Below are 23,629 nucleotides of genomic sequence, written 5' to 3' on the forward strand. Positions count from 1 at the left end.
GTCGTCTAGTGTACATCTTATTGTACAATTCAATTTAAACAATGCATCTCTTCCCAACACTGCCATAACAGTATCTTCTAATATTAGTATGTCTATTTTGATTTCTCTTTGATTTTTATAGCAGAGCTCCATTGATTCCCTAACTTCAATTGTTAGCTATTTTCTCTTCTTCTCTAATCGATTCTCTCAGCTGACACCCCCCTTCGTCTCTTCTAGGCACTAACAGGTGATCTTCACTTGCTCCTTTATCTTCCTCTGTTGTTTTCTCCTGGCGCATTTCCATCCCAGGTAAAGTAACCAATCTGTCCACAATTATAACAGTCTTCTGAAAGTTGCTGGAAGTGTAGCTGAAATCTTCCTCCTTCTTCTATTTCTTCTTTGTTCTTCTCCAATTCTTGGGATCCTCTCAGCAGTTTCTCCTCTTCTGTATCTTCAGCGTCTCGAGCTGTTCCTCTAGCTCTCTTACCTCTCCCAAAGTCGTCGCTTCCTCCAGGCCTGATACGCCTCGGTCTATATCTCCTATTTCTTCTTTGCCAGTCATTGTAGGATAAAATCCTCTTGAACATAAAGCACCTTTAATCTCCAAATCTTCATCGCTTTCTTCATCTTCAACTTCCATCAGAGATCAAATCTCGTGTATCCTTCTTCTTTTTCCTCTTGCCAACTTCCTTCTGATCACAGAGTCATATCCACCCATGCATGACCTCTTCATCATCACTCTCATCTTCATCATCCTCATCTTCTTTAAGTTCCATCCTCCTTACCTCCCTCTTTTCTTCCAGACATCTCATTTCCTTCCTTCTGGAGTTCTGAATTCATCTTCATCGTCGTTTCTGCTTGTCCTCTATCTATTATTCGTCTTCATCTTCATCTCTGATGCCATAATCACCCTGCTGGATGATCACTGAAAGCTGAGGATAAACATCCCTAAGCTGTACTTTTTGCTGAATCCGTATGTGAGAAAGGTGTACTAACTTCTGCCATTAGTCTTTCTAACACTACTTTCTAACACTACTTTAGTTAAAGGATTACTATTTTTTCCCCTATATCAATCGGTGTAATCACCTTCATCTAGCCTTGCTGTCCTTTCTCCCCATTGTAAAAACCCTTTTATATTCCTTTATCGTGAATTATTTTATTTTAGACTGTATAGCCTATGGCTTCCCCCCCTCTAATTATTAATATAAACCTAACAACTCCCAAAAAAAAAAAATTATTATTATTTTTTTTTTAAATAAATCACCCAAAATATGAATATTAAAAAATTCAATTAAATGTTTTATTCAAAAACCATTTAATTAAAAATAAAAAACCAATTAAAAAACCAATTAAAAATTATGAATAATTTAAAACCAATTTTTATTCCTATGTCACCAATTTATCAATTAGTGTTGGCTATCTTACCACAACCCATCAAATGCAAGTAAATGTAGTTAGTCAACTTCAAAGCAATCCCCCAAAAACAAAGCCTTCTAACCTTACAACCCTTTGATTTTTATAAATTCCATTGTTTAATATGCACCCAAGTATCTTAATTGCCGAATAATGTCAGTACCTGATTCCCAAAACATCTGTAATTACCCCAAGTGATGCACAGCCTCCAAAATGCAATTTTTACTGAAATAGTATTTGCCAAGCCTATGTAAAATTGTCATCAAATATTTTGTAAGGGATGATTTTTGTGAACTAGCCTGATATCTGATCCTCTCGTCTGACTCTGCCTCGTCACACCTTGTCACGTGACGCACGTCAGTCACACGTTAGCCCCCCTCTCTCTCCTTTGCTCCGTTCTATAGCCTCATATAACAAGGGAAGAAAACGGTACAGACAAGCATTTAAAGTTTATACACTTAACCAAGTTATCCACATTCAATATTCCCCACTCACATTTGCTACAAAACTGAACCCAGGAATAAATAAATCGCTCAAAACATTTTAAAACCTGAACCCAGGAATAAATAGATCGCTCAAAACATTTTAATTTTATTTTAATCCGTCATTTAATTCAATGCATTATACTTCGTCAACATATATTTAATTTATAAATTTACTACATCTCAACAAATAGTTTCACGTTCGAATAACAGTTACTTTAACGATTTTAAAAGATTCGTGTCCACCTTACTTTCTCTGTAGCTATTTCACCCCTGAAGGGAAACCCCAAAAACCTATGACCTTACGCCACCATTTTGTTTTGTAGGCTCAGCGCGACCGCATGTCGTAGTTTTAGCCCCGTAAAATCAAACGCATGCGCACATCCCCTTAAGCCCATGCTTACCACACAATAGAACGATAACATTACGCTACAGCGTCACTATTTTATACCTTATACTCACACAATTACACATAACAGAGCTCACATTTGCGTAGAACTTTCAGTTCCACCACATACAAACAAGTTTAAGAGGCTTGAATCCATCGCAGTGGACCTCTAAGGTTAAAGTTATCATGTAGCACGCAACACAATTAGCATTTAGCAATTAGCATTTAGCCGTAGCTTTAGGTACACTGTGACACAACACACATTTAGCATTTAGCAATTAGCATTTAGCATTAGGTACACTGTGACACAACACACATTTAGCATTTAGCATTAGCCTTTAGCCAACTGCGGCCTACAACATGTAACAAAACCCCGCATTGCGTCTTTAATTGAGTACTGTTTCGTTTGTCCTAAATTTATTCTGCCGTGGGTATGGCTATTTCTACGAGCGATCCCCCCCAATGCAAATATCCCGTCGGACAGAAGCTGAGCAAGCCATCCCCAAGAAATGTCCCACCAACCCCAGTCCCAGACCGACCTGAAAACTCCTACTGCATTTCCAGGATTTTGGCCCACCCTGTGGTCGCCCCGTTCGTCACGAGGGCTTATCTAAACCTGCAATGCTCTAAAATTGTATACATATCTTGGCCCCGACTGTTCTTGACTTACTATTCAAGCAACACATCTCTATAAACAATCCCTAAACTCTAACCACTTTTGCGCTATTTTTAAAATTTGTATAATGATTAGCCAGACCCCAGTCATCAGCAAAAACACCACCTGAGGCACGGTCATAATGGTACATTCCTCCAGTGTACACAAGCAGTAACAAAACTAACAACTTAGCTGTGTTTAGTCGGGTCATGACTCCAGACCGAAGTTAGCTTGAGTTAGCTTGGCGACTCCAAATGCAGCAAAGAAGGATTGCAGAACCACTCCTGGCAAGCTCGCCATTTGTCGTATCGAGTGAGTGGTGGCAATTATTGCTGATGAACAAAAGGAGTCTGCTCATACGGAACGTTGATCATAAGGTTTATTCAGACCACAAGCTTCAGCATGAGTAACAGACTCGCGAGGTCTGGAGAGCAGTGTCCTCCAATTCTAATGGCTGCTCTGCCCTTTCTTCTTCGTGTACCCCTATTTATAAACAATGCAACAAGATGGACTCCCTCTTCTGGCCAATCACCAGTTTACAACACACTTCCTGTCTATTGTATGTGACATTATCCTAAACATTGCCTTTTGATACTAACATAACCAACATTCCATTTCTTCATGAAAAACATTTAACAAAGACATAATCTTAATACACTACAGTATCACAATTCCAGTGGGTCAGAAGTTTACATACACTAAGTTGACGGTGCCTTTAAACAGCTTGGAAAATTCCAGAAAATTATGTCATGGCTTTAGAAGCGTCTGATAGGCTAATTGACATCATTTGAGTCAATTGGATGTGTACCTGTGGATGTATTTCAAGGCCTACCTTCAAACTCAGTGTCTCTTTGCTTGACATCATGGGAAAATCAAAAGAAATCGGCCAAGACCTCAGAAAAAAAAATGGTAGACCTCCACAAGTCTGGTTCATCCTTGGGAGCAATTTCCAAATGCCTGAAGGTACCACGTTCATCTGTACAAACAATAGTACACAAGTATAAACACCATTGGACCACGCAGCTGTCATACCACTCAGGAAGGAGACGCGTTCTGTCTCCTAGAGATGAATGTACTTTGGTGCGAAAAGTGCAAATCAATCCCAGAACAACAGCAAAGGACCTTGTGAAGATGCTGGAGGAAACAGGTACAAAAGTATCTATATCCACAGTAAAATGAGTCCTATATCGACATAACCTGAAAGGCCACTCAGCAAGCAAGAAGCCACTGACATTTAAATGTTTCCCCTTAAACCACTGGAGTGTTGCTTTAGCAGTATGCTTAGGGTCATTGTCCTGCTGGAAGGTGAATCTCAGTCCCAGTCTCAATTCTCTGGAATACTGAAACAGGTTTCCCTCAAGAATTTCCCTGTATTTAGCGCCATCCATCATTCCTTCAATTCTGACCAGTTTCCCAGTCCCTGCCGATGAAAAACATCCTCACAGCATGACGCTGCCACCACCATGCTTCACTGTGGGGATGGTGATCTCGGGGTGATGAGAGGTGTTGGGTGTGCACCAGACATAGCATTTTCCTTGATGGCCAAAAAGCTCAATTTTAGTCTCATCTGACCAGAGTACCTTCTTCCATATGTTTGGAGAGTCTCCCACATGACGTTTTTTTCTGGCCACTCTTCCGTAAAGCCCAGCACTGTGGAGTGTACGGCTTAAAGTGGTCTATGGACAGATACTCCAATCTCCGCTGTGGAGCTTTGCAGCTCCTTCAGGGTTATCTTTGATCTCTTTGTTGCCTCTCTGATTAATGCCCTCCTTGCCTGGTCCATGAGTTTTGGTGGGCGGCCCTTTCTTGGCAGGTTTGTTGTGGTGCCATATTCTTTACATTTTTTAATAATGGATTTAATGGTGCTCCGTGGGATGTTCAAAGTTTCTGATATTTTTTTTATAACCCAACCCTGATCAGTACTTCTCCACAACTTTGTCCCTGACCTGTTTGGAGAGCTCCTTGGTCGTCATGGTGCCGCTTGCTTGGTGGTGCCTCTTGCTTAGTGGTGTTGCAGACTCTGGGGCCTTTCAGAACTGGTGTATATATACTGAGATCATGTGACAGATCATGTGACACTTAGATTGCACACAGGTGGACTTTATTTAACTAATTATGTGACTTCTGAAGGTAATTGGTTGCACCAGATGTTATTTAGGAGCGTCATAGGAAAGGGGGTGAATACATATGCACACACCACTTTTCCGTTATTTATTTTTTAGAATTTCTTTCATTTCACTTCACCAATTTGGACTATTTTGTGTATGTCCATTACATGAAATCCAAATAAAAATCAATTTAAATTACAGGTTGTAATGCAACAACATAGGTAAAAAGCCAAGGGGGCTGAATACTTTTGCAAGGCTGTTGGAATTTCAATGCTCAGGTAGATGGAAGTAGTCGTGGTCCCTATGTGTGTTTGCTTACTAAAGCAGTCCAATTTGGAGATAACATCAATTAATTAATTCACGACAACATGAGATGTTGTATTTTGTATGAATTATCAGAAACAAATATTATTGCATTAATGTTATGCAAGAACGTGTATATCAGACTCATTGAGTATAATGGTGAGTGCCATTAAAACAATGCTATAATGGTGAACGCCATGAAAGAATGTTTCCATGTAAATTGTCAAAAGAAGATCAATCTGCAATGATGTGATTACGTGGTGTAACCTACACATGTACTATGGTTCTCAGATTGTTTGGTGTATTTCAGGATCTGATATCCTGAACCCTGATCTTGCATAAGGACATCCAAGACATACACTACATGGCCAAAGGTATGTGGACACCTGCTCATCAAACATCTAATTCCAAAATCATGGCCATTAAAATGGAGTTGGTCCCCCCTTTTTTTAAATGTTTTTATTTTATTTTATTTTTTTGTCTTGGCTCTTATCCAGAGCGACTTACAGTTAGTGAGTGCATACATTATTTTTTAGACCCCCCGTGGGAATCGAACCCACAACCCTGGCGTTGCAAACGCCATGCTCTACCAACTGAGCTACATCCCTTTGCTGCTATAACAGCCTCCATTCTTCTGGGAAGGCTTTCCACTAGATATTGGAACATTGCTGCGGGGACTTGCTTCCATTCAGCCACAAGAGCATTAGTGAGGTCGGCACTGATATTGGGCGATTAGGCCTGGCAGTCAGCGTTCCAATTCATCCCAAAGGTGTTCGATGGGTTTGAGGTCAGGGCTCTGTGCAGGCCAGTCAAGTTCTTCCACACCGATCTCGACAAACCATTTCTGTATGGACCTCGCTTTGTGCACGGGGGCATTGTCATGCTGAAACAGGAAAGGGCCTTCCCCAAACTGTTGTCACAAAGTTGGAAGCACAGAATCGTCAAACCAAATGTTATTGTTCACATACACATATTTAGCAGATGTTATTGCGGGTGTAGCGAAATGCTTATCTAGAATGTCATTGTATGCTGTAGCGTTAAGATTTCCCTTCACTGGAACTAAGGGGCCTAGCAGGGGTGGGAAACTCCAGTCCTCAGGGGCCAATCAGGCCAATCACCAATCAGGCCCCTGAGGACTGGAGTTGCCCATCCCTGCTACAGGATGCTACTAGGATAAGACACATGAGGCTTTAAGCCACTAGGCAGACCTGGACAATTATTTTCCAAACTCACTGTTCAAAGCACGCAGCAGCGATGTATACCTCTCCCGCTGGTCATCTGATAGGGAACAGACTAGTAGTGTTGGAAGGTGGGTAAGATTGTTGGCTGCCATTCCATTTATGCCATTCCAACCATTACCTCCCCAAATAAGGTGCAGCCACCAACCTCCTGTGAGATTTCGTATCATACACAGCGTTTTACCACATACTTTTATTTTGAAGGCAAAATCAGAAAACCGGAAGTCTTAATGCTGCTGTCGGACGCTAATGTCACGGATAGAACAATGAGGTATTAGTTATCAAAAGTCTTTGCTAATGTTGCTGCCGTGAATCATGTGTCGACCTCTACAATACTTCCGGTGTTCTATGAAAATAGCTCCGTATTTTCAGGGCGCAGTTGTTGTTAATTCCTAGTCTTCAAATGCACTGTCATTATTAATGCAAGACCAAGCAAAATTACCGAAAATGATTTTAATTTTCAACAATATACCTAGCTAGCTATATCTATATGCTGTCCATATACGCCCTGAGTGTGAAAGTAATGATGATGATATTCTTTCAACTGGAAATGCTTAATCATTGCTCCACCAAAACAAACATGGTGATCGCGTCCTTTGGTTATTGAAGTGGCGATTTACCCAGCTTCAATACCTTATTAAGGTAAGGCAGGCTCATTAAATGACTTGGCTAGTTTGTTTATGTTAATTACAGGTAAACATATGTAACGATATCCATCAGAATAAAGGTCAATTTAGAAAGGTCTGACGGGGTAAAATGCATTGTATTCCAGAGACAAAGAATCTCGGAAGTTGACGTAGTAGGTCAGAATTCTGTTTCAGAAGTGCTATCATTATTCAGCACTGCTGATAATGGATTTGTTACTGAAGAACTCGAAACATAAATTCGAAATGCTAATTGTGTTTATTAGCTAGTACTTAGTTTTTAAAGAGGGCCAGAGTGTACATGGTCATAATACCCATAAAACCTAGCGGTCAAACACAGAAATGGTTCCAATCGGTTTTTCACCATTCCTTTTTCCCACAGGGGATTTTAGAACCACTTCAAACAAGGTATGTGTTTCATGTAGGCTTTTCCTGGCGTGACGTTTTGATAACTGGTCGAAAGTTTTAGAACACCTACTCATTCAAGGGTTTTTCTTTATTTTTACTATTTTCTATATTGTAGAATAATAGTGAAGACAACAAAACTATGAAATAACACATGGAATTATGTAGAACCAAAAAAGTGTTAAATAAATCAAAATATGTTATATTTGAGATTTTGCCTTGATGACAGCTTTGCACACTCTTGGCATTCTCTCAACAAGCTTCACCTGGAATGCTTTTCCAACAGTCTTGAAGAAGTTCCCACATATGCTGAGCACTTGTTGGCTGCCTTTCCTTCACTCTGCGGTCCGACTCATCCCAAACCATCTCAATTTGTTTGAGGTCGGGGGATTGTGGAGGCCAGGTCATCTGATGCAGCACTCCATCACTCTCCTTCTTGGTAAAATAGCCCTTACACAGCCTGGAGGTGTGTTGGGTCATTGTCCTGTTGAAAAACAAATGATAGTCCCACTAAGCCCAAACCAGATGGGATGGTGTATCGCTGCAGAATGCTGTGGTAGCCATGCTGGTTAAGTGTGCCTTGAATTCTAAATAAATCACAGACAGTGTCACCAGCAAAGCACCCCCACACCATAACACCTCCTCCATGCTTTACGGTGGGAAATACACATGCGGAGATCATCCGTTCACCTACACCGCATCTCACAAAGACACGGCAGTTGGAACCAAAAATCTCAAATTTGGACTCCAGACCAAAGGACACATTTCCACCGGTCTAATATCCATTGCTCGTGTTTCTTGGCCCATGCAAGTCTCTTCTTCTTATTGGTGTCCTTTAGTAGTGGTTTCTTTTCAGCAATTCGACCATGAAGGCCTGATTCACACAGTCTCCTCTGAACAGTTGATGTTGAGATGTGTCTGTTACTTGAACTCTGTGAAGCATTTATTTGGGCTGCAATTTCTGAGGCTGGTAACTCTAATGAATTTATCCTCTGCAGCAGAGGTAACTCTGGGTCATCCTTTCCTGTGGCGGTCCTCATGAGAGCCAGTTTCGTCATAGCGCTTAATGGTTTTTGCGACTGCACTTGAAGAAACGTTCAAAGTTCCCAAATGTTGTCTTAAAGTAATGATGGACTGTCATTTCTCTTTGCTTATTTGAGCTGTTCTTGCCTTAATATGGACTTTGCCTTTTACCAAATAGGGCTATCTTCTGTATACCACCCCTACCTTGTCACAACACAACTGATTGGCTCAAATGCATTAAGAAGGAAAGAAACTCCACAAATTAACATTTAAGAAGGCACACCAGTTAATTGAAATGATTTCCAGGTGACTACCTCATGAAGCTGGTTGAGAGAATGCCAAGAGTGTGCAATGCTGTCATCAAGGCAAAGGGTGGCTATATGAAGAATCTCATATATAAAACATATTTTGATTCGTTTAACACTTTTATGCTTACTACATGATTCCATATGTGTTATTTCATAGTTTTGATGTCTTCACTATTATTCTACAATGTAGAAAATAGTAAAAATTAAGAAACTGAGTAGGTGTTCTAAAACTTTTGACCGGTAGTGTATGTATGTATGTGTGTGTGTGTGTGTGTGTGTTATATATGGCTCTATTTACTCTGATTCAAAAATGATAATTTGCATAAAAGTAGACGACATGCAAGACTACATATCAATGTAAGCTCCTGCACGTCATCTATAGCTGACACCTTTGCTGTCAGCAAGCTAGAAACTATCTACCTTGATCCAAAACGAAAGATATATTGAACATTTCCATTTACTGTTCCATGTTTTAACTAATATTTGTCTTATTTATGCATTTGGTCTTGTCTTGTACAGAATATAGCTCAGTTGGTAGATCATGGCGTTTGCAATGCCAGGGTTGTGGGTTCGATTCCCACGGGGGGCCAGTATGAAAAATGTATGCACTCACTAACTGTAAGTCGCTCTGGAGAAGAGCGTCTGCTAAATGTAAAATGTATGTAGTAGCAGTCAGATATTTACTATGTGCCATGAATACTAGGCTAGTTTTTTTGCAAAGAAGCTAGCTAGCTAGCTAGCTACCTAGTTGATATTAGCAACAGACCCTTATTTTACCAGCTCCTCGTCTTTAGCCGGTGGATGTCCGATATTTAATCCCTTATATCTGCCAACTATATGAACTAGGTGAAATCTATTTCAATTCATGGTGTCGGAAAGGATTCAGACCCTTTCACCTTTTCCACATTTTGTTACGTTACAGCCTTATTCTAACATTTATTAAATTGTATTTTTTCCTCATCAATCTACACACAATACCCCATAATGACAAAGTAAAAACAGGTTTAGAATTGTTTGCAAATTTACAAAAAATAAAAACTGTATTCAGACCCTTTACTCAGTACTTTGTTGAAGCACCTTTGGCAGGGATTACAGCGTTAAGTCTTCTTGGCTGTGACGCTACAAGCTTGGCACACCTGTATTTGGGGAGTTTCTCCCATTCTTCTCTCCAGATCCTCTCCAGCTCTGTCAGGTTGGATGGGGAGCGTCGCTCCACAGCTATTTTCAGGTCTCTCCAGAGATGTTCGATCAGGTTCAAGTCCGGGCTCTGGCTGGGCCGCTCAAGGACATTCAGAGGCTTGTCCTGAAGCCACTCTTGCGTTGTCCTGTTGGAGCAGGTTTTCATCAACGATTCCTCTGTACTTTGCTCTATTCATCTTTCCCTCGATCCTGACTAGACTCCCAGTCCCTGCTGCTGAAAAACATCCCCACAGCATGATGCTGCCACCACCATGCTTCACCGTAGAGATGGTATTGGCCAGGTGATGAGCGGTGCTTGGTTTCCTCCAAACGTGACGTTTGGCATTCAGGCCAAAGAGTTCAATCTTGGTTTCATCAGACCAGAGAATTTTGTTTCTTATGTCAGAGACCTTTAGGTGCCTTTTGGCAAACCCCAAGCGGGCTGTCGTGCATTTTACTGAGGAGTAGCTTCTGTCTGGCCACTCTACCATAAAGGCCTGATTGGTGGAGTGCTGCAGAGATGTTTGTCCTTCTGGAAGGTTCTCCTATCTCCACAGAGGAACTCTGAAGCTTTGTCAGTGACCATCGGGGTTCTTGGTCACCTCCCTGACCAAGGCCCTTATCCCCCGATTGCTCCGTTTGGCCGGGCGGCCAGCTCAGAAGAGTCTTGGTGGTTCCAAACTTCTTCCATTTAAGAATGATGGAGGCCACTGTGTTCTTGGGGACCTTCAATGCTGCAGACATTTTTTGGTACCCTTCCCCAGATCTGTGCCTCGACACAATCCTGTCTCTGAGCTCTACGGACAAATCCTTCAACCTCATGGCTTGGTTCTTTGCTTTGACATGCACTGTCAACCATGGGACCTTATATAGACAGGTGTGTGCCTTTCCAAATCATCCCCAATCAATTGAATTTACCACAGGTGGACTCCGATCAAGTTGTAGAACATCTCAAGGATGATCAATGGAAACAGGATGCACCTGATCTCAATTTCGAGTCTCATAGCAAAGGGTCTGAATACTTATGTAAATCAGGTATTTCTGTTTTTTAAACATTTCTAAAAACCTGTTTTCGCTTTGTCATTATGTGTATTGTGTATAGATTGAGGATAAAAAAAAAAAGGATAAGGCTGTAACGTAACAAATTGGAAAAGTGAAGGTCTGAATACTTTCCGAATGCACTAACTTTTTGACATGTTCTGTTGCAGATTCAATGCCAAATTAACTCATTGCAGAATGTATCCATAATCATGAATAAATAAGCATATTTAATTGACCAGAATGCACCTAGTCACCCATCAATCACATCAAACACCTGAACTCCAACAATTACATTGTTTTAAAGAAAACAAAATGTTAAACAATTCATACATATGCCTTTTATAAACAGCATATAAACATATGACTTGAAGTAAATATTACATGATTTATTAATCAATGCCACAAACCTGGGACATCGGAGAGAACCATATGAACTATTATAAATATCAGAGTGCGCACAGATTCTTCTGCTTTTCCATTTTAAGAATTAGACCAGCACAAATAACACAACATGTAAAACAGCATATTGTGATTTTTGGTGGGTGAGTTACAAATTGAGAAACAACTGGATGCGTAAGGTAGGTTTATTATAAAATACTAGGTCAACTCCAGCAGAATGAGAAACGCACTTAACTGACTCAAAGCAAGGAAGCCATTCCTAAACGCAGCTATATCAACACCCTTCTTGTCAATTTAACAGGTCCATGTTGCTTATGTCATTTGTGAGCAGCACATTTGCCACAGCATTCAGTCCAAACCCCAGAATAAGCAGGAGGACAGAATTACACAGGTGAAAAAAAAGGTAGCAGAAACAATACAGCACAACACTTTTAAACGTGTTACTGAGTCTAGATGTTATCAAATCAGGAGAAGAACAAGTGAAGGAAGCAGCATAGGGAAAATAGGTGAAAGTAGGGTGGGCTTATAGAGATAAGATGGAGAGTTACATGGTGTCCGAAGTTGAGGGACCATGGGGCATAAAAGGCATTGTGTGGAATAAGGAGTAGCTACAGGGATGGTTGGCAATGGAATAAACATAAAATGGTGTGCTTATCCACCCCTTTTAGGTCGTTGTCACAAATATCCGGCCCATGTCCAGTTATACTCGGGGTCTCAGCTTGTATCCCTCGACGTCATTCTGTCTCAGTTGCAGCATTCAAATCGTGGTCATCGTGTGTATGTGAATCACGACATTAAAGTTGATGAGTGAGCACATCATTTCCACAAATTGAGCCATACACAATACAACTTAAGCATTGAGGACAGCATTTTGTTGACAACATGGTGGTTTACACTATGTCTACTGTGTGTGAATGATGGAAGAATCTTACCCAAGCTGTAGGTCCATTTCAGTATGTGTGGTCACTTAGGCCTGCACATCAACCAGTACTGGGACCATTGGAGACTTGAAGCTTCCTCTCAAAGTGCTGCTTGAATGTCTTTGGGTCTGCATCTATAAAGGTCAAGTACAAAATGGAGAAAGTTAACAATCTGTGTCTTAGATTGAATTCAAAGTTGACACATGATAAACTAAGCAATACGATGCAACAAACTACTACACATATGAAAGACTGTACCACAAAGGCCAGTACAATAGCCTACACATGGAGAGGAACCTAAAGGCACATACAGTACCAACTAATACTACTCACCCGACAGAACAGGTGTGGACCAGTGCTGCCTTGGCTGCAGTCTTCTGGTCCGCAGCAGCTCCGTTATATATCAATACAGATCTGAATGGCAGGAGTGTGCATAAGCTTTTGTTCCAGCCCAGCTCATACCTGATTACAAATCATAGCCTATCGTCGTGATTCGTTATGTTGATTAACATGTTGATCTTGATTAAGTCAGGTGTGAGAGCTGGGCTGGGACAAAACCCTTGCAAGTAGAAGAAACATGTTTACTCACCCTATTTGTAGAGAAACGCCAATGACATCCTCCTCTTTCATGTTGCCGAAACGGTCTATGACTTGTCATACAGAACATGCTTTTAGTTTTTGTTGTCCTAGGCTACCTGGCTGAAATGCTTGCCCGCTAGCCTAACTTCCTTTCATGGGCAACAATGAGCCAGCTAGTTAACCTACTTAGCCTACTACATCTAGTTACATATTGATTTTCAATCCTCTAAGGCAAGGGGCACAGTGTATGAATTTATGGTTGGATCAGAATCGCCTTTATAATCATTGACCAGTACGGAGAATTAAGTAAAACCACAAGTCCAAATCCTGGTGCACCAGGACCATTCACAGTTGAACTCGCTCAATTTAGCGCAACACACTTTTATTATATATACTTTTTTTTTATCAAGGGGGCGTGCTGTGGGATTATTTTAGATACTCTTTGAAGAGGTAGGGTTTCAGACATTTTCGGAAGATGGGCAGGGACTCTGCTGTCCTAGCTTCAGGGGGAAGCTGGTTCCACCATTGGGGTGTTAGGACCGAGAAGAGCTTGGACTAGGCTAATCCTACCCCATTGATTTTAGATCACTCAGTTGTGAGTTTATTTGCATGCATGCAAACAGATAGTACTGTTTACAACTGTTATAAGCTATGAAACAACACAGTGCCTATAACTGTAAATACATAGGTATGGACACCTAAGGTAAACATTTTCTTGTATATTCCTCCCTGTGTGATCAGGCAGCTCCAGTAGTTGACATTTCACTGTGACATAGTCCTTGGTGATAGGCACACTAACTCATTGTTATTTAATATTAATTGCCTAAAACCTGTCATGTTATATGGCATAATGTTTTTAATATTTTCTCAACAGACAAATGAGCCAATGGAGACTGAGGAGTTGTGTCTCTGTGAGAAGTGCGGGAAGGAATTCTCAGATAGCAGCCGCGTTTCCTCTCACCTTTGCACTGCTGATTTCACCAAAAAGGGACAGTTGACCCGTTATAAGTGTCCTTTGTGCGATGAGGTCTTTGCCATGCCAGGTGTGCTGAAGCACCACTTCCAATGCCATCGGAGGGAGGAACCTACAGGTCCATTCCACTGCTCCGAGGAGGGTTGCCAGTTCAGCACTTCACACCGGTTGGTGTACCAGGAACACCTGCACTCACAGCATGCTCTCACCCTTGTCTCTTGTACCTTCCGGTCCTGCACCTTGGCATTCCGCACACATGCCGAGATGGATGGGCACTGGCGTAGCCATATGCCCTTCCACTGCCCCCGCTGTGACTTTGTGACCGCTCATGCTAAGCAGCTGAGTACCCATGGGCTGGAACATGACCGTTCACTTGCTGCACCTGAGGGTAAGCTTTTAGAATAAATGCATCGTTCTCCACACACACAAACACTCATTCACACACATTGTTATATTTAGGGTAGAGCCTACACTGGATGCCTCAATTTGTGAAAATGTTTGTGCTCAGGTGACAAGGTGCCAACAACGACAGGCCAGGGTGGAAGCAGCCAATCGGCTCTGGAGACCAGCTCTGGAAGGCCAAGAAGGGCCTGGAAACGCAATCCAGCTTATGTGTCATCACAAGAAGAAGATGAGGATGAAGAAGAGACACAGCAGCACAACATCAACAATAGAGCCAGTGAGGAGGTGCAAAAAGACAAATCATCTGCAGCTACAAACATCAATGAGAACCCATCTAAAGGTAGTGTGGGATCTCTAGTCCTGCTTTGGCATTGTTGTTCTTCTCTTCTGTGTTAAGGACCATTCATGTTTTCTGGTGAGGTATTATCTCAGGTAAATGTTGTGCTGACCATAGCACTTTAATCAGGTTTAGGTCAGTAAATGTAGGTCTACATTTACATACTAGGAAATAAGTTGTTCTGTTTCATTTGTTTCATTACAAAAGATAACACCCGCATCTCCTCCCTGTCCTGAAGATCATATTATGGAGGGCACGGAGCATATGTATCGCACTCACATCTGCCCCGAGTGCCGCCGCTGTTTCAAGATGCGCTCCCACCTGCTGGAGCACCTCCACCTCCACTTCCCCGACCCCAGCCTCCAGTGTCCCACCTGCAATCACTACTTCACCAGCAAGAGCAAGCTGCGCATCCACATGCTTCGCGAGTCCGGCCAGAAGGTCCACCGCTGCCACCTGTGCGACTACGCCGCTGTGGAGCGCAACTCGCTCCACCGCCACTTGGCCAGTGTGCACTCCAATGAGGTGGGGGGCGACATCCACCCGGACGTCTACCCCTGCCCCACCTGCGGCAAGAGCTTCCGCCAGAGCCAGGCGCTCAAGGCCCACATGAAGTCTCACCACACGTCGCGGGACAGCCAGCCACTGGCCTGTTTCCAGGAGGGCTGCTCCTTCCAGACCTCTGACCGGAAGGAGCTCCAGAGACACATGGCCGATGTCCATGGAGTGAAGGCCGTAGAGTGCCGCCATCATGCCTGCAACGCCATCTTTGGTAGCCTCCAGGACATGGAGGCCCATTACCGGATGCACCTGGCCTTCCACTGCTCACAGTGCGACTTCTCCTGCTCCAACAAGAGCCTCTTCCGGCAGCACAAACAGCAAGGCCATGCCGGGGATGAGGAGTTGACCTGCAACTTCTGCCCCTTTGCCACGTTCAACCCTGTGGAGTTCCAGCAGCATGTTGGCCATTTCCATGCCAATGAGAAGATCCACCGGTGCCCTGAGTGCAGCTTTGTCACCGCACACAAGCGGGTCCTTCGACGGCACATGCTGATGCATAGTGGTGAGCAGAAAACTGTAATATCAGACTGTTCTACTCATCCATAGCTTCCAGATTACCAATTTTTAACAGTTCCATTATTCATGTATTTTTCTTTCAAGGTGAGAAGCCCCACAAGTGTAACCTGTGTGACTTCAGGTGCCGTGATGAGACCTACCTCTCAAAACACATGCTCATCCACTCAGATGACAAGAATCATATGTGCTCTGAGTGTGGATATGTCACCAAATGGAAGCACTACCTGAATGTGCACATGCGCAAACATGCTGGTGACCTTAGGTAAGTGATTTATGATTAGTTACAGTTCTTTTGCACATACATCTTAGAGAACTGACAGAGAAAATAGTGGTCTGTTTTATGGAGTGCATGCAGTAGTGTAGGGTTTTCTAACAGATAAAGGCGAGTCCGGCCAGAAGGTCCACCGCTGCCACCTGTGCATTACAAGATACTTTTTGTCTGATGTTCACCCAAGTTGATGTGTATGTCTGCTCTATCACCTCTTGGTGTGAGAAGTGGGATATCATATCAGGAGTTGGGTTCATTAAGGCCACACTTAGGCATTGAGAGATTGACATATCCAGTCTGTTTCCTCTCCTAGGTACCAGTGTGACCAGTGCTCCTACCGTTGTCACCGCACAGACCAACTGAACAGCCACAAACTCCGACACCAGGCCAAATCACTGATATGTGAAGTCTGTGCATACTCCTGCAAGCGCAAGTACGAGCTTCGCAAGCACATGCTCCTCAAGCACTCTCAGGGAGAGGGCCATCAGCCTCCCGTCTTCCAGTGCAAGTACTGCCCCTATCAGACATGCTACCGCCAGGCTCTGCACAACCACGAAAACTGCAAACATACCCGGACTCGAGAGTTCCGCTGTGCCCTCTGCCCCTACTCCACTTACAGCAGCACCGGCCTCTTCATCCACAAGAGAAAGGCTCATGGATACGTGCCTGGAGATAAGGAGTGGCAAGAGAACTATGCAGAGAAGGAGAGGGAAAACAACTCTGTGGACCTACTGCAGGGCTTCTACAAGATGCCAGCCAAGAACTCTGCTGAAGGTCCTGTCAAGAACCTACAGGAGAAAGTCGCTGGCTCTGCTGTTCAAAATGAACACAACCTAGAAACTGTAACCGGCCCCAAAACCACAGAAATGGCTAATACAAATTCTGATATTGTCCATGTGGTAGTTGACAAAGGGATTCTGGCGAGTCACAATTCAACAGATAATCCGGAGCAATGCTGTACGTTAGTTTTAACAACAATAGCTAACACAGAGTGCACTGAGATGACAAACATGCAGGGTGAGATGCCAAACAGCAGAGACCCAACTTACAGAAGACCCACAGTGGACCCTAAAGGATCTGACACCCAGAGGCAAAAGTCAGCATCTGCAAGTGAGGCGGAGGAAGAGGACATGGCTATGGAGGATTGCGATGACCTAAATGATTCAGAAGACAGGGAAGCTCCTTTGACCTCTACAAGGCAACAAGCAGAGGCTGCAGAGAATAACACACAGATAGCGGAGGTGTCTAGCGCAGCTAGCAACTCATCCGCTGAACCATTGGCGCAAAGCACCGACTCCGAGATCCGTCTGAAGGCCTTGAGGAAGCAAGACAAGGACCAAGCGGAGGCTCTGGTCTTGGAAGGCCGGGTGCAGATGCTGGTGGTGCAGAATGAGGCCGGAGAGGCTAGCATGTACCGTTGCGAACACTGCTCCTACGTGACTCGCAAGCAGACCTGTCTCCGACACCACTGCCATTCCCTCTGCCTCGCCAGGTGGAAGAGACTCAAGTGCCAAGCTTGCGGCGCGCAGTTCAAACAGAAGAGAGGCCTGGACACCCACCACCTCAGGAAGTGTCCCGCTCTGCAGAAGAACACCAGGAGGTTCATTGGCACGCCCTCTGCTGGACAGTCTGGAGAAAGGGACTCGGTACATGGTCAGGATAAATCCCAGAACCCTGATAAAACCACAACTGCAGATCAATCGGAGATAGTATCTTGCGATGTTGCGCCAACCAGAGATTCCATAGACACACAACCAGAAATTAGAGGAGAGGAAGCAAACTTGTGCGATTTGACCAGTCCTGAAGGCTCCAGTGAGAGGGGATCTACAGCACTACAGAAAAGCCAAAGAAAGAAAGTTGGAAAGACAAAGAAGCAAGTGAAAGTTGGCAAGGTAAAGAGGCCTGTGAAGATTAAAAAGATAAATGAAGGGAAAATCTTAGGAAAGACGGACAAAGCCCATCCCGTGAACACAGAGAATGACAATGCGCATAGCTATACAGAAGAGGACAGAAAATTCACTTGCAAGACGTGCAGTTTCAGGTCCTCCAGGCTTGCAACTATAGAGCGCCACTGCTCGACGTGCACAAGGAAAACTCCCACAAAGAAGGCTGTCCGAATTGTAAGCTCTCTGGAACAGGATGATGACAGCGATGAGGAGGAGGAGAATATTAATGGGGGTTCTGAAGAAGATGTGGTTGAGATTAAGGTATCAAATCCAAGCTATTCTCCTAAGTTTTCCTGTCTCAACTGTCCTTTCAGGTGCAAACAAAAGAGGGCACTGAACAATCACAAGAAGCGAGGCTGCCTGAAGCTGGACGAGGTGCAGTGCCAACTCTGCTCGTTTGTGGCCAAATCTCAGAAAGCATTGGCCAACCATGTGCTGGTACATTGGAACTATGAGGAGGTGGAGGAGGAGGGGAATATTAATGGAGGTTCTGGAGAAGATGTGGTCGAGGTGAAGGTATCAAATCCCAGCCATAAGTTCTCCTGTCCCAACTGTCCTTTCAGGTGCAAACAGAAGAGAGCACTGAACAACCACGAGAAGCGAGGCTGCCTGAAGCCGAATGAGGTGCAGTGCGAATTCTGCTCGTTTGTGGCCAAGTCGCAGAAAGCTTTGGCTAACCATGTGCTGGTCCATCGGAAAGACAAGTTATCGCTCCTCAAAAAGGTCAAAAGGGCAGTTTTGCGTTGCGACCATTGCCCCTTTACTTGTAAGCAAGAGCGCTGCATGACCCAGCACGTGGCTCTGAAGCACGAAGGTGCCAAGCCCCACCGCTGCCGCTTCTGCCCGTTCAGCACCACACGGCGCTACCGCCTATATGCCCATGAATCGCTTCACACCGGCATGGGCCGCCACAGCTGCGACGTCTGCGACCAGACATTTGGCGCCGCCTCCAAGCTCCGGCAGCACCGCAAGCGTGTCCACGACAAACAGCCTTCCCATTTCTGCACCCTGTGCGACTACAGCAGCTACTCCCTCAACGATGTTGGACGACATACCCTCCGCTGCCACACGGGGAAGCTCCTGCACCCCTGCAGCCAATGCGAGGCACGCTTTAGCTCCGACACGGCGCTCAAGCAGCACTGCAGCCGCAAACACCTGAGCCCCGCCAGCGTAGCCTGCCAGCAATGTGACTTCATCTGTGGCAGCCAGGCCACCCTCAAGGTCCACCAGCAGAAAAAGCACCCTCAGCTGGACTGTGCCACCTGCCAGGAGACCTTCACCACCCGGGAGAGCCTGGAGGAGCACCGGAGGACCCACCTCACCCAGCAGTGCCCGCTTTGCCCCTTTGCCACCCGTAAGAGGCAGCCACTTACCCAGCACCTTCTTGACGAGCACGAGGATGGCCCCCCAGAGGACAAGCCCCTGAAGTGTCCCATCTGCGGCTTCGCCTGTCGCCACCAGCTGGTCTTTGAGCAGCACGTTCGCTCCCACGGGGGTACTCGCCTCTACAAGTGCACAGACTGCCAGTACTCGACTCGCAACAAGCAGAAGATCACATGGCACATTCGCATACACACAGGGGAGAAGCCCTACCACTGTGAGCAGTGCAGCTACTCCTGCGCAGATCCCTCTAGGCTAAAGGTGAGCATTGAGGTCCTTCACATTTTTCTGTAATGTAACATGGTACTACACCATTTTATTTGATAGAAGTCAGGTCCTCTCTGTCTATTACCAAACCATAGGGCTTAAAAAGTCTACAAGGACTGGTAGAGGACCATGTGTTACAAATGGCATAGTAGAGTCCCATTTATCATCATTATCATTACATTCTAGTATCACATGAGGATCCACCAGGAGGAGAAGAAGTACCTCTGTCCTGAGTGTGGCTACAAATGCAAGTGGATGAGCCAATTGAAGTACCACATGACCAAACATACAGGTACAAAGTATGAGTCACATACACACTATTGCTGTCATCATTTATAACATACATTTAGTTGGAATTAGATCATACATTTACCTTTCCCCTGCCCTTTCTTTCTCTCTTCACCTCTCCCTCCACCCTCAGGGGATAAGCCATATGCGTGCGACGAGTGCGAGTACCGCACCAACCGTGGTGACGCCCTCCGCGTCCACAGGGAGACGCAGCACTGCGACGCTCGCACCTTTATCTGCGAGAAGTGTGGCAAGGGCTTCAAGACGCGCTTCCTGCTTAAGACCCACCAGCGTAAGCACAGCGAGGAGCGGCCTTACGTGTGCGGCCTGTGCCGCAGGGCCTTCCGTTGGCCAGCTGGCCTCCGCCACCATTACCTCACCCACACCGACCAGCAGCCTTTCATGTGCTGCTACTGCCCCTACCGTGCCAAGCAGAAGTTCCAGGTGGTCAAGCACCTCCGGGGGCACCACCCGGACCAGCCCGTGGAGCAGGGGGTGGCCAAGGATCCCCACGCCCTCAGCCTAACCCTGCAGGAGGCCCGTCGGGGGGGGCTGGAAGAGGGGGCTGGGGTGGAGGAGGAGGGGATGGAGGTGAATGTACCGGATGGGGTGGAGGTGTTGGTGCAAGAGAGGGTGGAGGAGGTCACAGAAGGCCAGCAAGGAGAGGAGTAGAAAGGTTCAGGCCACTCAACTGGGACCTGAGAAAACAGACATTTTAGTGAATGTTTTGATGCAGTTTTCCTCATCCAAGCATGATGAGGACTGGGCTACAGCGGTAAACTGAATTAAACATCAACAACTGACCTTGTCTTATTGAGTATGCATGTACATATACTATTGCAAAGTGCACCATGAAATAAATATACAATTGTATGTTTAGTATTAAAACATTGCCAATTAATGGCGTATAAAACAATTGCTAACTGATAATGAATTACAAGAAATGCGCAGTTTAAAAATGTTTAACCAATAGGAATAACTTTTCATAATAAGATGTTTTCAAAACAGCAGGTCTTTAATTTCTCTTTATTTACAGAGCTCTATGCACATTCATACATTACAATATAATACTTTTACAACATGATGCATGAGATACCGATATAGTTTCATGCCACACTTTGAGGAACTGTATAAAATGTCTATAGAAATGTTTCGATGGAGGACTAATTGTTTATGCAGTTAAGTTACTCTACCAGCACACAATGCAAATGTTGAATACTTGAATGGTTATGAAACACTGATATAAAAACACAAAGGTCATTGCATAGTCTCTTACTCTAAAATGACTTGTGAGCCCTGCAGTATGTCAGTTGTTATATCAGTTTGATCAGCCAAGGCTATTGAACATTGCTTTAATGCATTCCCATGACATACAAGTAAAAAAAGATTATTTTAAAATACTTTATATTGGGGAAATGGGCAAAAAATCACTTAAATGCTGTGAATTCCCAGGTAATGCTGTCTAGGCAAGTGTATTTTCATCTTTCATCAGTGTGAGGCCCCACTGATGTTTGCTTGAACAGAAATTGGTATTTAGGCAGAAATACTCTAAAGCAGTTCATATAGATTTATCTTTTAATACTGATAACAGTTAATTTGTTGAAAGTGACAGCAATCATGAGGTATTGTAGCCCTCCCATGTGGTTGGAGTTTGCAGCATGTTATTCAGCCAATCATTGGGCCATCAGACTTCTGTTGTTACCTCAGAGATCTTGACATTGACAAACAGAGTAGACAGAGGGATAGCCGTTCCGTCTTTGGACAGAAGGTGGATGTGCCGATATCCTGGGAAAAGTGGGGAGAGGAGCCAGAAGAAATTCAGATTTCTGTCATGGAGATCCACTTAGAAACCATCACTCATACAGTAAAATATGTACATTTGTACATAACAGGCTTAAATAAAAAACACTCCTGCGATGTAAAATTCAGACAAGATTCATCAATTGATTTAACATTTAACCAGGTAAGTCAATAGGATAACATTCTTTTGTGCAATAATTTGAAGAACACTGCACTTGAGATTTACCAAGCTGTCCAGACTTTATCTCAGTTGTAATATGATCATGTCTATCTTACCTGGCTGAATACAGGTGAAGGGCACGGTGAACTGGCCCATGAAGTCATTCCTGGAGGCCTTGTCATAGTCCTCCACCACAAAACGCACTAGGGCCAACTCTGGGACGTGGACGATAAAATTGAGGGTCTCGTTCCACAAAGGGTTAAAACCTGTAGGCAGGGGGCAGCAGAGACCAGGATTTAGGCAGCCAAGAGAAGGACTGGGGTTCTATGTCATGTTCTATCTAATTCACTAAAACATGGCAAGGTCTATACTATTTACATGTAAAAAATTATAATAATGATAATGCATGCATTTTCGTCTCCAAGTAGGCTGGGTCTGTACAAAGACCCCAATGAATCTGTTTTGTCAGGCCATGTAAGATGGTCCCTCACCGTTGTTGTCAATGTAACTAGTCTCTTGCTTGGCTTGGTCTTGTGATACTCCGTAGATCTCCACTCTAACCAGAGGGTCAACGATGGAGCCCTCCTTCTGGTTCACCTTTGGTAGCTGCTGCCCACTGATTACCTGATGGACACACACACACACACACAAACAATCAAGACTCGGACAAGTACAAACATGCAAAAACGAAACCTCCAGAACACAAACTGTACATGCACAAAGGCACACAACATAGTTGTATGATACAGAGCAGTTGTTTCTGGACCTGGATAGACAGTTGGAGTGATGCGTAGCCATCCCGGTCCTGGGGTCTTTCTGGGTCAAAAGAGTCATCATTCCTCATGAAGTCAGGTTTGAGGACGTAGCCACAGCCGCCATTCTGACTGAAGAGCCCATCATTCAGATCCATCTCCAGCCCAGCCGTCTGGACGTTCAGAGCCACTAGGAGTACAACAATCAACCAATCACGTATTTATTTCTATATGTATGGTTGTTATTGTAGAATATGTCTCACCTATCTGACAACCCACGTTCCACAGCTCCTGTGGGTTGTAGTTGGAGGAATCGGTCCTCATGCCACTGGGATAGACCCTGCTAAGCTGTCTGCTGTTGTGTTGCACAAACTCCGTCCCTGAGAAAGACAGCCATACAGCGACGTTTTTTCCTATCCCCTAATCCAGGGGTCCTACAACAGTGAATGGGAGTGAATTCCTCACCGATGATCCTTGGCAATATATGAATACATTGTTTGCTATGTAGGTATTGCTAAAATAGTTCAGGGCGCACCTGTGTCCTTTGCAAGTTTCCTGGCCTTGGATTCAGAGAAAGATGACATTTCGTAGCACTTGGAGTGCAGGCGAGAGTACTCAAAGCTGTGAAAATGGACACTCTTGCAGTACACCACCAGATCCGAGAGTTCCCTAGAGAACTTGAATTTCTGAGGAGACAGGAAATGACATGACTACGTAAGTGACCAAATCTCACCTGCTTTGTGGCTACTGAACCAAGGCAAAACATGATTAGCTGGCAGGTCAAGGTGCAGTGTTCATTGCTTGCTAGTGTGTGATAGACAAAAACATGATCTAGATTTTTTACATAATGGCAGGATGTATTAACAGTAATAATGTGTGAATGTATAAGTGTAATAGTTGGCGCAGATGACGGCA

General features: G+C 44.2%; 2 protein-coding genes across 4 annotated transcripts in view; one reads left to right on the forward strand and one right to left on the reverse strand.

The window, feature by feature from the left end:
* The first annotated feature begins 6,897 nt into the window (after nucleotides 1-6,897).
* znf142 (zinc finger protein 142) lies at nucleotides 6,898-20,805 on the forward strand. 2 transcript variants are annotated; one of them, XM_041864014.2, is made up of 9 exons: nucleotides 6,898-7,208; nucleotides 7,593-7,618; nucleotides 13,939-14,425; nucleotides 14,546-14,779; nucleotides 15,015-15,839; nucleotides 15,938-16,115; nucleotides 16,435-19,708; nucleotides 19,901-20,006; nucleotides 20,136-20,805. In XM_041864014.2, the coding sequence occupies exons 3-9, from the start codon at nucleotides 13,951-13,953 to the stop codon at nucleotides 20,672-20,674; spliced, it is 5,631 nt and encodes a 1,876-aa protein (XP_041719948.2). In that variant the 5' UTR covers nucleotides 6,898-7,208; nucleotides 7,593-7,618; nucleotides 13,939-13,950; the 3' UTR covers nucleotides 20,675-20,805. The 2 variants fall into 2 exon arrangements, with proteins under 2 accessions (XP_041719948.2, XP_041719957.2); XM_041864023.2 differs by lacking the exon at nucleotides 7,593-7,618.
* A 207-nt stretch (nucleotides 20,806-21,012) lies between these two features.
* The window catches only part of plcd4b (phospholipase C, delta 4b), a 44,499-nt gene continuing 41,882 nt past the window's right edge, over nucleotides 21,013-23,629 (reverse strand). For both annotated transcript variants that reach the window (XM_041864048.2, XM_041864055.2), the window contains exons 11-16: nucleotides 23,250-23,400; nucleotides 22,978-23,094; nucleotides 22,729-22,904; nucleotides 22,454-22,586; nucleotides 22,079-22,228; nucleotides 21,013-21,787 (exon numbers count right to left, since the gene is read on the reverse strand). In XM_041864048.2, coding sequence (XP_041719982.2) covers nucleotides 21,687-21,787; nucleotides 22,079-22,228; nucleotides 22,454-22,586; nucleotides 22,729-22,904; nucleotides 22,978-23,094; nucleotides 23,250-23,400 — 828 coding nt within the window. In that variant the 3' untranslated portion in view covers nucleotides 21,013-21,686. The remainder of the gene's footprint in view (nucleotides 21,788-22,078; nucleotides 22,229-22,453; nucleotides 22,587-22,728; nucleotides 22,905-22,977; nucleotides 23,095-23,249; nucleotides 23,401-23,629) is intronic.

This window comes from Coregonus clupeaformis, chromosome 4 (genome assembly GCF_020615455.1).
Source record: "Coregonus clupeaformis isolate EN_2021a chromosome 4, ASM2061545v1, whole genome shotgun sequence".
Lineage (NCBI taxonomy): Eukaryota > Metazoa > Chordata > Actinopteri > Salmoniformes > Salmonidae > Coregonus > Coregonus clupeaformis.

Coding starts and splice junctions, on each gene's coding strand:
- znf142 (XM_041864014.2), top strand. CDS start 13,951: ATGGAGACTGAGGAGTTGTGTCTCTGTGAGAAGTGCGGGAAGGAATTC. Junction 14,426..14,545: donor TTCACTTGCTGCACCTGAGG/GTAAGCTTTTAG, acceptor GTTTGTGCTCAG/GTGACAAGGTGCCAACAACG. Junction 15,840..15,937: donor GCACATGCTGATGCATAGTG/GTGAGCAGAAAA, acceptor TTTTCTTTCAAG/GTGAGAAGCCCCACAAGTGT.